We start from the raw sequence: 16,403 nt of genomic DNA on the forward strand, positions 1-16,403 counted from the left end.
AGATCAAAGCTCTCGCCACATGTCCTCCTACCCAAAGTCCCAGCAGCCGGTGCTGCCCGAGAGGAAAAGTTATATTTTCCTCCAACTTTAATGTGGCTCACCAAAAATGAGTCTCAGACATTTGCTAGTCCTAAAATTGGCCTGAAAATCATTGTCTACATTTTCAAAAAGAATGGACTCAAAATTGTGCAGCTTCCTGAGGTGACACATCAGACCTGGGCTGAGGCCTTAGGAGTGTGTGCAATAAAACAGTTCAACCATCACAGTCCTCCACAACTGGAAAGACATCTTTAGAAGCTGCCTCTTTTAACTGAACATATATATTATCAGCATGACTGCACCGCCCAGATGACCTGGGACGACCACTTTCTGTCACAACACAAGGGGGCTGTTTGATAGTGACCGACTGCAACTGATTAACAAATCAGATAGGAGTTGTTGTCTTCTCTCTGTGAACACAGGTGTTCAAACAAAGTGGCCACAGCAGCAGCAAAACATATCATGAGAAAGTCTGCCATCTGCTGGGCACAAAAGAGTTAATGAAATATTTATTTGAATATTTGAGAATAGCAGAATGAATAATAATAATAATCAAATACACTTCATTGGACCCTCTTCATGCATCTGCTTTGAAAAAGTGAATATAGAAATACAAACAGTAATGAAAGACGTGATTTTTTCAATAGTGTTGGGTGGCTAAACTTTTAATGTCTTAAAACCAAATGATTTATTTTAAATCGTTTGGTTCATTTCAATCATTTTAATAAATTAAAATTAAATAATTCATTAATAATGAATTATTTACATTTTCAGCCGTGGTAGTGTGATTAGCTGCAAGTAAATATTGCTTAGCTTGAATGATCCTGACTATGCATGTGTTTACGTAAACGTCTTCTAAGGTGCACATTTACAATAGCACGGTTTTAATTTAATGTTGTAATTTGATCTGCCAGAATTTTAAACAAAATTAAATAGAACTTTCTTTTTCGAGGATTCAGAGATAACGAAGGCAAATGGCTCAGAAGGAATAAAATTATGCAAAAGTGTCCCCTTTCTTTCAAAGTCTTTCATGCCCACTCATTTTATGATCTTTTGATGCTTTTTAATCTTATCTACTATTATTCCGATACTGCGGCTATAAACTGATTAAAATGAAGCATATGAAGGTTTCAAACCGTTACACATGACTGCCACCCAGTGGGTGAACACAATCATTACCGCAGCGAAGATTCACCTAACAAGTGAAAATAGAGCGGACTTGAGGAATCGTGTTTCCGTGTAGCTAAGCCAGGACGTCGCTAGCTAGCGAGTGGAAACAAGTCATGTAACAATAGAAAATACTAATACCAGGCTGGACGCTTTTGGTCTATACTGAATCTATACTGAGTGTGTAAATTCGAACCTTTTTTAAAAAGCTGTAGTAGTGTGCTTTATGGTAAAATAGCAAAGTTACCGCTCACTAGTTAGTGACAGTGGAGTTAAACGGTGAGGACCAGCGAGCAAACTAACGGCCAGAATCTACGTAACTCACTTTTAGGTAAAATAAATCCATCGGCGTCACTTTGGAGTCGAGATAATCTTCGTAGGTTTTAAACTGAGTTACGGCGTCGAGGAAACGAGCGGCTCCGCTTTGCTCCATCTTCTCTGCGTCTGTGAACGCTGCTATAGCAACGGTCAAACTTGGTGGCACGTGACCGGAAACGGAAGTCACCAACAAACTGGCAAACAGGTAAGGAACTTTCAGATGCGGAGAAGTGGCCTGTGTGTGATTAGAGGTGAGAGGTAAAAGGTGACACAGTTAAGATACTGATGTTCATAGTTATTTACAGTTTGTTAAACAGACAAATTACAGATAAGCTTTGTCACACACACTAAATGTCGAAATTTTCAGTTTTTTTTCTACATTTTCCAGCTTTCTTCACCCACTGGAGTCATAAAATCTGCCTCTGCCTCAAATGGATGGACAGTTCGAGACATGAGCAGACAGACACATCAGGCAGGAGGAGGTGAGGCAGATGGTCGAGTAGGGAGGAAAGGGCTCGTTGGAGGATGTCACGCAAGCATGGTCTCATTTATGAGGTCCTCAAGTGTTCTCAAGAGTAAAGACCCACTTCATTATTCAAAACTATTAGGAATAATTAACTTCTGTTGTTTTTTCTAATGAATGTTCATCACAGGATAACATGGCAGAGTGGCTTCAGTTTCGAACTGTGGGGAAAAATGAAAAATAATAAAAACAACACTGGTTATTTACTTCACATGTAAATTGAGACAATTCGCCTGTTCAAAATAACTCTAGATTATCCGCTGGGTTTCAAGTACAAGTAAATCAAACAATATATGTCAGAGCTGGAGAGGCAGCTGAATGAATCAAAAACTTATAACACATACTTTCTTCATAAAAGCTTATAAGGCTTATGCAGGCTTATTGAAGCGTATTTCACATAGTCTGATGTCACTTTTCAGTAGTTGTTCATTATCTACAGCGTGTCTTCATTTATTTAACAGATATTTCTCTGGTGCCATTTCATAAAAAATTCATTTTTTTGGCAGAGGTTTTCAGTCCCGGGGAAAGTCGCAGTAGCGACAGTAACACAGAGTTTCCCAAAAACTCTGTGTTTCAAAACCACAGCGAAGGCAAATCAGCCAGTGTGGGTGATAAAATGCAGTTAAATGAGTGATTCACATCCATAGACTTAACAGTGAAACACTGACCCAAAAAGGTTAATGAGAGTAAATGCTGAATCATTAGTGTCAGTAACCTAAAATACGATGGAGAATGTCAGTAATCAGCGTGTAGATTTGTTTTGGACTAAAGTTAAAACTGTCATGACCTCAGAGGGTTTGGACAACATCAGCGAACACGCTCCTGTCAGTGAACACGCCTGTCTTTAATTAGACGACCACATGTGGGATTCTTCTCCCTGTGTGTGATTCTTTGGGACCTCAGTAACACATACATTACATTACAGTTTCTAATTGCAAAGTAAACATGTCTTTAATGTTTGAGGGTGATCTGCTGCGTTGTATAAGCACACGTCCACTAACTCCACTAACATCACATAACACAGCTCTAATATAAATATGTGTACTTACTGCTGCATTCTAATAATAATAGTCCTGTTACATCACAAACTCCTTATTACAAAGGTTTTTATTTTTCAAAAATCTAGTACAAAAACAAAAAATATTTGACACGTATTGAGTATTTGACATCTACATAATGTGGCCTAAAGAGAGTTCATTGTTAGTTTGAATCTTTCTGAAGCTGCTCGCCTCCGTCAAAGGGTTAACTCAGTAATGCTGGCTCTGAGGCAGATCGTCCTGTGTCTTTCACATCCTAACTCATCCCCCGGACGTTGGCACTCGGCTGCACACGGCTTGGTTGTTGCTCTGTTCCTTTATTCTGGCAGCGATCCCCCTGTGAGGTCATGACTGGTTTGTTCATGGGGGGCAGTCAGTTCACTGATGTCTGGGAGGGGAGGTGGAGTCGGTCTCCAGGGAGCCGTCATTTTCTTGGGGTTTGGGAAGGGACACTTGGTGTGGATGTTGAGGCGGGAGACGTGTTCACACCTCATTTACCGTTAGCTACTGCTGGCTAGTAAAAACAATCAAAGGACACATTTCTTTAAAACCTCAATATTGATTCTGCCTCAATGAGGAAATAAACACTTAAGACACAGGTGTGATTGTTAAAAAGCACACAGTGTTATAAATTCATTCCCCCTATTTCAATTGTAATGTTTTAAAAAAGTAAATATTACAGTGAATTCCAAAAATAAATCTTGCATGTGAAAAAAGTGACTCCTCACCTGTCGTTTCTTTCAGGAAATGTGGAGGATATTATATCAGGCATCTTCAGTGACTGAAGCCAAATGAGTGGATTTTGCCCAACTAAACATTACAGAGACGTGAATATGCAGAATAAAACAGCATCTGATTTTGGGCTCATTGTCTGCTTTAGTTCACGTACTGACATCACATCAGACAGAACAAAGCGTCCACTCGCAGCTGCAGCGGCCGTTTTAAGTTCTTCACACTTTTCAAAGCTTCCTGGAATGTGATGAAGTTTTAGGGCATCCATTACTCCTGCACAAGCCGCACCCTGGGACATCTACCCGAAGCGGTACTTGGGCCAGTACTTGACCTGGGTTCGTCTCGGAGTGGTTGCTCCGTGGATGTTAGCCTTCGTCTGCGCTAGCGCAGGTGTCTGCGCTGCTAGCGGCGGGTTTTTCCTCCTCTCTTTGCTTCTGTCGGTTATGGTGAAGCCCTGCTGCCCGCTGTCGTCCAGACTGACTCTGGGCAGGAAGTGAGTGGACACGTGCTGTGACTTGACCCGGGGGCTGGAGCCCATTTTGGCCTTCCCTCTCTTGTTGAGGGCCACGAACCACTCGCGACCAGTCCTGTGGTTCCTGTGGAGTACTGAGGCGTAGGTGTTGTAGCTGTTCTCCTGGAAGCGCTCCCTGAACTTACAGTCGTCCGTGAACCATTCCTACAACAGGAAACGTACGGGCATTAGTGCCGAACATCTGTGATCTATCGAACGCACGCATCAACCACTTTAAGTGGATCACTGAGACTTTTTGTTGTAGCCTTTAAATTGGCCAGACATTTAAATTGTTCCACATAATTAAATTTCTGAGTTCATATTACTGGATCTATTCACGTGTAAACGAGACTCATCTGGAGAACATGTGGGATTCCTGTAAGCACGTTACTGTGTAACCTAACCCCAGGTTTTATGCTCACATAATTACCTACAAGTACAAAAGAAAAATGAAGGACCATCCATCCTCTGAACGCGGGTGAGCACTCCCTCCTCTCTGGTCATGTTGTGTTTTCCTGAGTTCAGATCTGACAAGTGCACATGCATCCTACTGCAGTAGACGTCTGTTTGTCATCAAAGCCAGATGTTCACTTTGCTGAAGCAATCAGGGAACGGTCAAAATAGACTGGAGGTCACAGGACGTAGCCACCAAACTGGGAGAATGAAAAGAATTCAGTATAAATCACTAAAATAGTGGCCATCAATTAAATTTGCTTGTTTGGTTATTTGGTTGAGGACCTGAACGAGAGAATTATTGGTTGATTTCATCTAAACATTATCCAGCATCCAGAAGATCAAAAGATATAAAATTTGATATCTTTGTTATATTTACTTGGCATCATAATTTCCATTATGTTCCATCATTTTTTAAACTATTTACTGTACAGTATTAAGTACAGCTATTCAGCAGCGAGGCTCAGGCTCCTACAGTCTGAAGTCGGGCACTTCCGGATAATGTGCCACCATGAAAATAAAGACCTCACTGCTGTGTTCTCCTACAACTGTGCTGCATCTCACATCCTCGCTGAATTTCCCTGTTTTGTACCTAAAAATATCTCGGGTGGGAAACTGACATGTACCCAGGGATCCCTGGTTCTCGCTGCAGAATGACTTCGTTGTATAACCTCCTGCCATTCTGAAGTAAAACAAACTGTTCTGCTTTGCTGAAAAGTGCAGCATAGCAGAAAATGATGCCATTACAGCATTTGGTAAACATGCCAGTCACCAGAGAGCACAGCGCGGCCGCGGCATTGAAGCACCAACCTTTAAGTTATTCAGAGTGACTGAATGTTCCTTTTGGCTGTTGTTTTTAAAGGTGATTACAAAAGTGTATAGAGTCCCCAGCGACTGCCGTGGGTGGGTTGAGATGATTTAACAGAACGCTACATCTTGAGGAACATTCCCGTTCTGCTACCAGTCAGGGAAACAACCCCGTGGACGCAGTCGAGCACTCCGGCACGTATGCACACCCGCGCTGCAGAGCAGGAAGAAGCTGTGGCTGCTGCAGCCACTCCTGGTACAGTATTTAATGGCTGCAGCTGAGTCCCAGGGATCTTACTGTAAAACCCAGGATGCTTGGACAGCTGTCTAACCTGGCTCCTGCCCGCTGCATTGGTCACACTGTGTTAAAGGGAGCGTTCCCATGATCCCCGGGTTAATAGGCCGACGTGGACAGTTACAGCTCACCTGCTCATTTGTTCCCCTATTACGTTAGAAATACAATTTGAAAGACTTGTGCCATTAAAGACACAAGTATTAGGCTTCTGTGTCCAAATGTCTCACTGTTTTTTACAGCCATTGTTGAAGGTGTGAGGATGAGGTTTTTGGCAAGAATCCCCAGATTGTTGCAGAGTTGGCCTCTCGTGGCCTCGATGTTTGTGAGGCTCCTCGTTCCTGCAGGCTTAGAGTCATTTAACCTCCCTGAAACACACAGCTGTGCGCTAAACACAGACCCGGCATCATTTGAAACGTGAGGATGAATTTGGGAGTCTGCTCTTTGATGTGTTGAAACCAAATTAGAGCTGTTTGGATGTTGATTGTGTTTGGTACAGGAAGGAAGAGGCCTGCAGCCCCATCGGGTCCGGGCTGATTTTGTCCCGTGGGGCCGTTTCAGGCACAGGGTATAGGATCGTGAAGTTAGATTATACTAGTTTGCTGTCAGTCCAGCTTTCTGTCACTGACCCGACGCATGCATCCAGTTGGTTCACCGAGGAATCTGAATTATTTGGAAACCTGAAAACCCGTCCAAACGTCTATGGAAATCACAGACCGTTAGGAATCACCAAAGAGCTGAGAGTGGACACTGAGCGGTGACTTTAGGTTCTGTAGCTTTATTTTTTCATCTCTGTCACTGTCCATCGCTCTGTATGACTCACTGTTTGTTCAGCTAATGCAGGCGACCCCTCGGCCTTTGGGGAGATTATGTTTGTGATTGCCTGCTGAGTAGGTCACGCAGAGCAGTGTGCATCTGTCTCCTCGCCCATTGTCCAGCCAATAAATTGCCACCGTGAAAGCATCTGAATATTAAATATGACAGACGATGCAATAAGATAAGGTTCAGGCTGTCACTTGACACTCTGGCACGAAGCCCGAATCTGTCAGCGGCCCCTCAAAGTTTACACCCAGCCCACAATGATCAAGGCGGTTAAATAGCAGAGTGCAGCTGCAGCCACAGATTGGACTTTAGTTATACAAACATTTCTCTGAGGCAGAGCCGCTCTGGAGGCAAAAATTAGATCCAATTGCAGTAGCTGGAGCCAAAGCGCAGCCTCTCCAAGAGCAAGGTGCTCGCACAGCAGACAGTCATCTGCAGACCAGTCACATGCAGCAGTGAAGGCTAGTAAGGTCTGGAGCAGGGGGGTCCAACCCGGCTCCTCCAGAGCCACCGTCCTGCTGGTTCTCCAACTCTGCCCCATCTGATGCCGATCACCTGAGCAGGTGTTCAGTCAATCAGCAGCTAACTGAGCTTTGGAGAACCAGCAGGACGGTGGCTCTGGTTGGACCCCCCTGACCTAGAGCCCCCGGACCGGTTCTTTGGACTGGACGGCCCAGTGCTGATGCTCTGACCAGCGCTTGAACGTCTGGAGAAATGGGCCGTTGGTGCTTGACTACAGATGCAGGACCTCTGCGATGGCGAGTACGTCCCAGCCGAAGCAGGAGGATCTTCAGGCCGTCGCATCGCCTTCACTGGGTTTAGTTTGGCTAATGCCGGCGGTTAACGCTTTGCTGGAAGACGTCGCCTCGTCTTTGATGGGAGACGTCGCCCCCTCTTCGATGGGAGATGCCGCGTCGCCCCCTCTTCGATGGGAGACGTTGCCCCCTCTTCGATGGGAGACGCTGCGTCGCCCTCTCTTTCCTGGAAGACGCCGCGTCGCCCCTGACAGCGTGTCATGACACACGCTGGGAGCTGAGGGGGCGAATGGCCGGCGCTCACTAAGTCTCCGGCTCTGATCGCTGCTCTCCAGACCCATTGTTTACGCAGCGTATTGATTTTCACTTGGGGCTCGCTCTTTGCTATATTATCAGCCGGCCCAGACAGGACTTAATCTGCTCTCCCCATTAACACATGCTAATAGGGAGCGGCTCCATCTGAACGCCTGCCAAGGCTCCCACTCATGACTCTGCCGTCCGGCCAAGCTGCTGTGGGCAGATTCGGGTTTACTGTGTGTTTGAGGGGATTTGAAGGTCTTTGAAACTGTGGCTAAAGATTAGGGAAGTGTGCCATGACACACTGATGTCAGATTTGGGGGGTTTGTTATGCAGCACAGATGCATAGCTGTGCAAACTAATAAATAGGACCAATGTAGCTCCACTACTGTGATTTCATAATGAATGTGCTCACGTGAGCCCTGCACCAAACGCAGACTCGCAGAATTGAGCCAAATTATCGTGGCGATCGTGAAAGCAGGACGTCTGTTCAGCACAAGAAAAAATAAAGGAGCAAAGGAAGACGCTTTGAAAATAGAAGTGAATTGGTGCTTGGCTGAGTTTTCTCCATCTACAGAATTATCTTTCCAAACAAACACATGATCAGAAGCTGCCTTTCAGTGTCTCTGCTGTTCAGTTACAGTAAATAAAAAGATCAGCAATGTTATCAATTCAATAAATTATATTTTTTATATTAGCAATATCCATCTGTCCCAATATGCATCCCTGTGGAACTTTAAAGCCCCTGTTAGGCCTTTGTTTTGGTTTTGCAGCGTATTTAGCCTGATTCAGACTCAGTGTTCTTGCAGCAGGAAGCTGAAGAAATCCACTGTCAACTGCTCAATTAGACAATTACATGTAGCATCTGAAGAGAAAAGCCAACACAGTGTGAAGGTGAAGACATACTCACAGTGGCATGGAGCCTCCCTCTGTTGTTCATGGCCAGGAATCTGTTACTATAGACGCCTTTGATGCCAATGACTCCCTGAGAAACGGCAAAGAGCTCCAGGACACCTGGGAGAAGAAACAACATGCTCTGACAGTTGACTGGTGAGTTTCTCCTCCCAGTCTGATCAGCAGACTGGCTTCATGTCCACTAGTTTATTCATCCGGTCTCAGCCTGGTGTCCATCAGTGTAATGATTCCTCATAGGTTTTACATTTGCGTCTCTGTCTGCATTTCAAAGCGGCGAAACCCTGCAGACGTTTTCATTTCAGTGTGAAATTGTGAGAGCAGTGCTCCTCAAGATGCACAGTGAGGTTTACTGTACGTCAGTGCTGCTTGTGAGTCTCTAGCGGTGCAGTAGTGTTTTCATGGGGTGTGTGACCAGAAGAGGACCGCTTCTCCAGCACTGCATCAGAACATCTGTCACTGTGCGTTGCGTTATATTTAGATACGCTACATCCGCGTCCCCACACTTTATATCCAGCTACACGTTATGCTGATGATGTAATGCTGCTACAATGAAATGTAAAGACGTGGAGCCCCTGACATTGACGCCAGCCTGAGTTAGTTGGGACTAGTTGCATTAGCAGAGATTTTCTTTATTTGCCACGAACAGATGTTAAAGGAGACTGAAAATCTTTTCTAGAACAAACATTGTGTAGATGCAGCAGCTGTGCAGTAGCTCCGTATGGTTCGATGAGGGTAAAATGATCTTTGTATTGTAACTGAGTCGCTCGGTCTGGTGCTCGTCTCCGGTGCTGAATCCAGAAGCACATGGCTGTCGCTGTTGAAATCCATGTAACCTGACAACTCTTCTGAAGGGGATGGTGAAACGCAGGCACAAGTGCACTTTGACGCTGAGCTTTAGACATTTCGTCAACAGAGGAGCGATGAGGGATCTGATGGTGCAGTGAAACGTCTGACTTTTGGCCCAGATGTCAGTGAGATTCACGTAGAGGACAGTGGGAGCTGCACTCGTCCCTGTCTTTATTTGCCCTGTAGCGGATGCAGATGGAAAGTAGTTTCTGCTTTTCATGTGCAGATGATTAAACTGATGAAAAATAAAGTTGACTCAAATATCTTGGAAAATCCCAACATTAGTCCACTACTTTAATTGATACAGCAGAGTGTAGTTAAAGTATATTTAATTGAAATGGCCTGATTTAAAGCGGAATAATTGTGTGTGGAGCAGCATTGTTGTGATGACAGTGCGGCCTTTGTGACACGTCCCACAGCTGCACCTGTTACTTCCACAAATAGTCTACCTGCCAACATCGCGCAGACAAACAGGGCTCGTCAAGCAGACGGCCGCGGCGCACACAGGACGGGCTCGTGCCTGACTTCATGTCGTCCTGTGTAAACCGTTACACTTCTAGCCTCCACTGATGGCATTTCTAACAGACCCGAGCGCGCGGTCTCAGCGGGGCGCCACGTTTCTAATTGAAAAGCTGGAGTCTTCGCTGTGAGCGCGGAGGGAACTACTTACTCAGCTGGTTGGGCTCATGGCTGCCGTTCACTCTGCCGTCGGGGTGAATCTGAAGATGAAAGCCGATGCCAACCCTGCAGTAGAGCCTGCAGGTCCTGCGCCCCGAGCGGATCCCCTCTTCCAGACGCTCCACAGAAACGCGCCCTGCTCCGGCGGCGCAAACCAGCTGAGCGAAGGTGAGGAGGCAGAGAGGAGCGTTCATCCTTCCACGGAGGGGACGCTCGCTAGGCCACTTCCACTTCCACTTCCAGCATTTCTGTGTCGCTCCTGAGATCTGGCCACCAGAAAGCGTGCGCACACACGCGTGCGGCGCTGCCGGGCATTGCCCCGATGGAGGAGCTGGAGCTGCTGCTGGCACCGGGATATTTATAACGCCAATGATCTCACTGCTCGATGCATGCCTGAGACCTACAGGACGCGCTTTCATCCAGCTCTCATCTCCGGGATGCCACTCCTGCTCAGCACCAGTCCACAGCAGCGGAGCGTGAAGGGAACGCGTCTGACACCGCGCATTTTCCGAGGAATCGTCTGCGCCAGGGCGCACAACGCGCGGCATTTTACGCACAGCGAGACATGTTTGAATAGATCGTGGACGCGTTTAATTCATAGATAAAAATCCATGAACAAGTCACCTGAAAACCCGAAGCGTCGGACGCAGGAGGGAGGAGGAGGCGCGGACCCTCAGGTGGTGCCGCGGACTTTAAACAGTCAGGCAGCTTTATTTATAGGCTTTAGTCCGTCTCACCACCTTTCCACGTGCTCAGTAAAGCACCGTGAGCAGCGCACTTTAAATACCACACTACATGTAAATACCGAGCTTCTCGTCCTGACATTTGTTTTATGGTTCTTACGTTTTTTATGACTTTGTGCCAGAAACAAATGTAAACGTATTATCACGAAGCTTTCATTTTATTAGACGTAGAAGTATGATTTATTGTTAGAATAAATTTAATTCATCCCAAAAGTTTAAGATCTTAATGCAAACCTCTAAGTGAAATCCTAACCTGCAGAAATGCACCAATACTCCAAACCTCACGGGGCTGGAGGAATAGAAAGTCAGCCGTGACCTTGTGTTGGTTCAGTTCCTGCAACGCCGCAAAAACTCCCATTATTTGTCCAACAACTAATTCCATTAAAGCCAGAGTGTTGATACGAGTTAGAGTCTGCTCACGGCGCCTTTCTGTGTGGATCTGTCTGTATCTGGGTTTTCTCCTATTGTGGTTGCCTGTGTATTTTTGTGACCCTGGGATGAGTATGGAACTATGACTTGGTGTCAAAGTGCAGCTGCTGAATCGAGTCTGGAGGAGCTGAGCTCTGTAGTTTGCTTTTCAAAAGGCCTGAAATCAGTTTAGAACCCACTAAAAATAGCACCTATTTATTTAAACCAGATGGCGCTCGCATCAGTTAAGGTAAAGAAAAGCTGCAGGTTCTTTATTAATGATCAGTCTGGACCCTGGTTGCTGTTCAACACGTGGCATTAGGCTCATTAATTATCTGTCTTTGCATGTGTTCATGCTAATCCTGCTCGTCCTTGTCTTCGGGCCCGGCTGTGTTTGCATTCGATTACTCCTGCGGCAGTGGATTACGGCCTGTCGCGGGGCCTAATTGTCTCTGGCACAAAGAGCCCGCGTTACCTTCTATGTAAACAGCAGGCCAGTGTTTAGTCCCACTGCCCAGTCATTCCTGTGGGGCCATTCCAGTAACAGTGAGGTAATCCTCCTGCGCTGTATAAACACGCACCATCCTGATTGATCCTCAGCCCCATTGATCCCAGCTTTTAGCAGCTTTTCAGCCTAAACAAACGGCAGACGGCGGGTTCTGCTGGGACCAGGACCGTCTGAGACCAGTGTGAGGGCTGAGGTCATGCCTCATGAAGAATCGGATTCTCTGTCAATACTCAGAGGCCGGGGGAGCTCGATGGGCCGCAGGCGGCGCGCTGCTGAGGATTCATTCAAGTTCATTTCATTTGGGGCTTCGCAGACTCACTTCGTGCAACAGCTCCTCCGTCTTTAAGACAGTCGGAGCTCGTTGGAGGTCTAATTGGCCGACTTCCACACTGCTGCGTGTCCAGTTGGAACATGCACTGCTGTGGGAATCTGTCCTGTGACCTAATAAACCATCCAACCCACTGATGGAACAGAGCTGTGGCAGATAAAGCCTGGTTCAGGTACATTGTTCATAGCACGTTTGAACCAAAGAACGTCAGCAGATTTTCTGCAAACCCAAATCGAGCCTCCGGACTCAGAGCAGCGCCTCCAGCTCGCTTGTTGACACTGTGCAGAGCTCATACTTGCACTGATGTGGAGAAAGCAATTAGCTTCAGCATCCGCTGCTGCTGCTGTTGGCTCACGATTAATGAGCGGCGCCTCACGTTGTGCTGCTTTTCTCTCTCTGTCCTGTTGTGGGAGTTACTCACTCTGTTAGTCTGTTCATACTCCTGGACCACTTCATGTTTTCGGACGGTTTGTTGGGCTTTTCTTGGAGGAGGCCGGCTGAGCTTCTGCTTGGGTTTGAGAGGTCAGCCCTTCCCTCCGTGTTCCTCTGCTCATAACAAGGACGTGGCTTTCATTTACACACACAAACAAACAGCTGCCAGACGATGGCGTTGACTTTAAGGCCACTGCGTCAAAAGTGAAAGCTGAATCCATAAAAGCACGGCGGCTGCATCCCCATCAGCACTTCCCACCACCGGCGGTCCCTTGGGAGCCGGGGCCGCTGGTTCCCACTTCGCTGACTGACGCTTTGAGTTACAGCAGCGAACCCTCCTCCTTCAAAGTTCAAGGTCTGCTCCTAAAGACGGCTCTGAGGAGCGAGATGTTTGACAGAAGTCACAGGAGGGAGGAGGAGGAAGCGCTCCCACGCTAACGGGCAGCGAGGACGCGGCTCGGCGGCGCTTTCTGAGCTCTCTGTCTGCTGGTGGAGCCACAAAGCAACACCTGTTCACACGACACAGGCACCACCTGTTGGCCCAAAGGGGGGGGGGGGCATCCGCTGCAGTCTGAGAGTCTGAGAGTCTGAGAGTCTGAGAGTCGTGCTTGTTCCAGAGAGTCGCCGCTAACGAGCTTCAGACAGGAGCCGAGCTGTAACGTAGCTGCGTCTGATCGGCTGCGTTTGGTTCTGGTTCCGGAGTGAGCACGACCCGGTTCCTGCTGCGCTCGGGTCCGAGGCGAAGGCACAGAAGCTGCTGGTGCTGAAAAGTGGCCTGTGGAGACCGGACGCCTGGAGCCTGGAGCTCCTCCAACAGAAATGAAACGAGCTGCAGCTTGTGCTCGGCTGTTTGTGTGGTTTCGCTGGAATTTAACTTGGGACACGTGAAAATATTTAAAATACTTTAATACAATACAATCCTTTGCTGGTTGAAACACATTTGAAGTATTTGAGCCGGTTGTGTCTGGGCCCTCACCCCTGACCGAGCCCACAGAACCGGGACTTGTTGTGATTGAGTTGTTGTCTTTGTGGTCACATGATGTTATCTGTTGATGTCTGCGTTAGCGCCGATGAGGAGTTCATCACGTAGCATCTTCCCAGCTTTTAAGCAACAACTCAATATATAGTCTCAATGTTCTCACGCGCACACATCAAAACACAGTCAATCATGAATCATTGCCTCGGTTTTTAGGAGCCGGGATGAAGAGACGTTGATGGATTCTGAAGCTCCACAGGTCACAGCTTCACACAGACTCGTCTCCTCTGCTCCCATCAGCGCTTGATGATCGTCCATTCTCCTCCCAGAAAATCTCTTCAGAAGATATTTACTCGTCAGACTTGGATGTTTTCCTTCGGTGGATCTCAGATAAATCAGGTCTGTTTTACCTCAAAACGGTGGAATCCATTATCCACCGCTGCATCTGGCTCCGCCCTGAACCGCTATGTGTCTTCATTTGGACCTTTCGCTGAGTCGAATGAACACACGCACGCACACACGCACGCACACACGCATGCACACACGCACACAAACAAACAAGCGCACGCACGCATGCACACACACACACACACACAAACAAACAAGCGCACGCACACACACACACACAAACAAACTAGCGCACACACACGCACGCACGCACGCGCGCGCGCACGCACGCACGCACGCACACAAACACACAAACAAACAAGCACACACACACACACACACACACACACACACACACACACGTACACGCATGCAACGCTGTAAACGAAACCCATACAACCTAATGCAAACTGAAAGCTGCAGACAGCGATGCCAGTTGATAATTTGTTCATTACTGATGTGACCAGACACTGAACTGAGTTGCATCATCCTGTGCATGTGCTTGTGTTTATGAGCGAGTGAGGCCATGATGAAGGGTTAACTGAGCCTCGGTTCAGGGTCTCACTGAAGGAAGCAGCCGAGGGCCAGTGTTCATAATAAACTGGAGAATGAGCGATTTGTCTTAATCGCAGTGGGTGAACCACTGGGGCAGCGGGTGTCGACAGGCCTTGAAAACAGGGACACAACCAGCGGGGGGGGGGGGCACAAAGCCGGGGGGGGCGTGCCCATTCAGCCTCCAAGAAATCTGCTGTAGCTGTTATGGAGACAAACTCAGCACTGGAATGTGTAGGAACGTAACATGATCAGCTCAGTCAAACAGAGACAGTCAGACTTCCATCAGCCTTACGTGTAGTTAACCATTCAGAGGTCACTTTAAAATGTGGCACAGATTGTATAATAATCTGTTTAACAACTGAGGTGTGGGTCTGTTGATGTGTGTGCTGTAACTGGACAAAAGATCAAATCAGAACTCATTAATGAAGCTGTCGTTATCGATCTGCTGAGTCAACAACAGACACATGTTATTATGCACTAGTCCTTCATTAAAACTAAAAGCTTCCAAATGAAATAAAACGTGCACAGATAAGAACTAAAACACTTGTTGATCCTATGGATGTCGATTTAGAGGCTGCTGAGTTTTATATCTTTAGTTTGAGTTGAGTCAGGTTTTTAATAAACTGGAGTGAATGAAATGAGAGTTTGACTTTGAGCAGCAGACTGAGCAGCGATTCTGCTAAATCATCAGATAGCAGCGAGCGCCTCGCTTGAAGCTGAGGAACAGGTGTGACCTCAGCCTCCAGCCGCAGCAGTCTCTGTCTTTGTCACCATGTGCAGAATCCTGGACCGGTCCTGCCTTGAAGACAGGTAGAGTCCCAGAGCCGGCGCCGGCTCGCGGAGCGGGGGGCGCCTCGCAGCCGCAGGATGTGTAAATTTGTCCCTGTCAGCAGACTCGCTGATCGAGTGTGTTGTGGGTCACAAATAGAGCAAATGCACCGCGGCTGATGTTTGAGTATATTTAGATCATCAGGAACAATAATAATGGGCTTTATCCTAAAACAGTGTCTGTGGAGCAGCCAGGACCCGGCTCCTCGGCCTCGACACAAACACCTCGTTTCTGCTCTTCGAAGCACAGGCAGTGACAGTGGGTGTGGAGCTGCTGCGATTCAGTGCAGGCAGTGAGCGGTCAGTGGAAGCGCCGCACAAACAGGCCGATGCAAGCAGCAAAGCACGACAGAACTAAATCTCCCCGGAGTGAAAGCGAGCGAGGAACGGTGCCGCTTCCCGCGGGGCGCATGCCTTTGTGGTGAGCCCGGCCCGTTTGGATCGCTGACACCGGAGGTGTGTGTTGACGTGAGAGGAGCTGCAGCGTGTGGACGTGCGCTCGCTGCCGTAATTTATCATCATGTGGGCCGTGCCTCAACCTGTGTGTGTGTGTGTGTGTGTGTGTGTGTGTGTGTGTGTGTGTGTGTGTGTGTGTGTGTGTGTGTGTGTGTGTGTGTGTGTGTGTGTGTGTGTGTGTGTGTGTGTGTGTTTCCTCCTTTTTCATCTCTGCAGAACGTTCTGAGGTTCTGATGAATCTGTCTTTAGAACTCCAGAGGAGGCAGTTATTTATTTGTTTGTTTATATATTTATTTGTGTATTTGTTTATTTATTTTTATTTATATTTAACAGTCTTATGAGGTTTTTACTTTGAGTTAAACCACAGAGTTAATCAAGAAAGACCGTATATTGTGTATTGTACAAGGCAATGATTGGAAATGATGTTATTTTAATCAGGCTGACTTTATCTTGAACTGTGACCTTTGACCTCATTGACTTCATTCCGTGTAGTAGTGTAGACGAGCTGTTTTCATCGCGTCGGTTCTGTCTAGTACTGAGCCTTGGGGCTAAATGTGACCTGGATGAAATGAGACCCTTCACTAACCGTA

At 47.1% G+C, this 16,403-nt stretch overlaps 2 protein-coding genes and 1 long non-coding RNA gene across 6 annotated transcripts in view; 1 reads left to right on the forward strand and 2 right to left on the reverse strand.

Moving 5' to 3' along the window:
- cfap299 (cilia and flagella associated protein 299) overlaps positions 1-1,666 on the reverse strand; it is a 50,063-nt gene extending 48,397 nt beyond the window's left edge. For all 3 annotated transcript variants that reach the window (XR_003786946.3, XM_029162554.3, XM_029162553.3), the window contains exon 1: positions 1,532-1,666. Coding sequence is in view for 2 of the 3 variants with exons in the window: in XM_029162554.3 (XP_029018387.1) it covers positions 1,532-1,639 (108 nt within the window). In the remaining variant the exon portion in view is untranslated. The remainder of the gene's footprint in view (positions 1-1,531) is intronic.
- LOC114862355 (uncharacterized) lies at positions 1,588-3,947 on the forward strand. Its single transcript, XR_003786953.2, has 3 exons — positions 1,588-1,729; positions 1,913-2,099; positions 3,829-3,947. It is a non-coding gene; the product is annotated as an uncharacterized LOC114862355 (long non-coding RNA).
- Positions 2,945-10,851, reverse strand: fgf5 (fibroblast growth factor 5). Of its 2 annotated transcripts, XR_008695610.1 has the most exons (4): positions 10,185-10,851; positions 8,664-8,767; positions 3,813-4,492; positions 2,945-3,598 (listed from the first exon to the last, which is right to left on the reverse strand). XR_008695610.1 is itself a non-coding variant. In XM_029162552.2 (3 exons), exons 1-3 carry the CDS (start codon positions 10,738-10,740, stop codon positions 4,115-4,117), a joined length of 1,038 nt encoding a protein of 345 aa, XP_029018385.1. In that variant the 5' UTR covers positions 10,741-10,851; the 3' UTR covers positions 2,945-4,114. The 2 variants fall into 2 exon arrangements, 1 of the variants encoding a protein (XP_029018385.1); XM_029162552.2 differs by having other exon boundaries at positions 2,945-4,492.
- Between the last annotated feature and the right edge of the window lie 5,552 nt (positions 10,852-16,403).

The sequence above is a fragment of the Betta splendens genome, chromosome 9 (assembly GCF_900634795.4).
Source record: "Betta splendens chromosome 9, fBetSpl5.4, whole genome shotgun sequence".
NCBI lineage: Eukaryota > Metazoa > Chordata > Actinopteri > Anabantiformes > Osphronemidae > Betta > Betta splendens.

Coding starts and splice junctions, on each gene's coding strand:
- fgf5 (XM_029162552.2), bottom strand. CDS start 10,740: ATGCCGCGCGTTGTGCGCCCTGGCGCAGACGATTCCTCGGAAAATGCG. Junction 8,768..10,184: donor CCATGAGCCCAACCAGCTGA/GTAAGTAGTTCC, acceptor TTCTTCTCCCAG/GTGTCCTGGAGCTCTTTGCC. Junction 4,493..8,663: donor GAGGGAGGCTCCATGCCACT/GTGAGTATGTCT, acceptor TTCCTGTTGTAG/GAATGGTTCACGGACGACTG.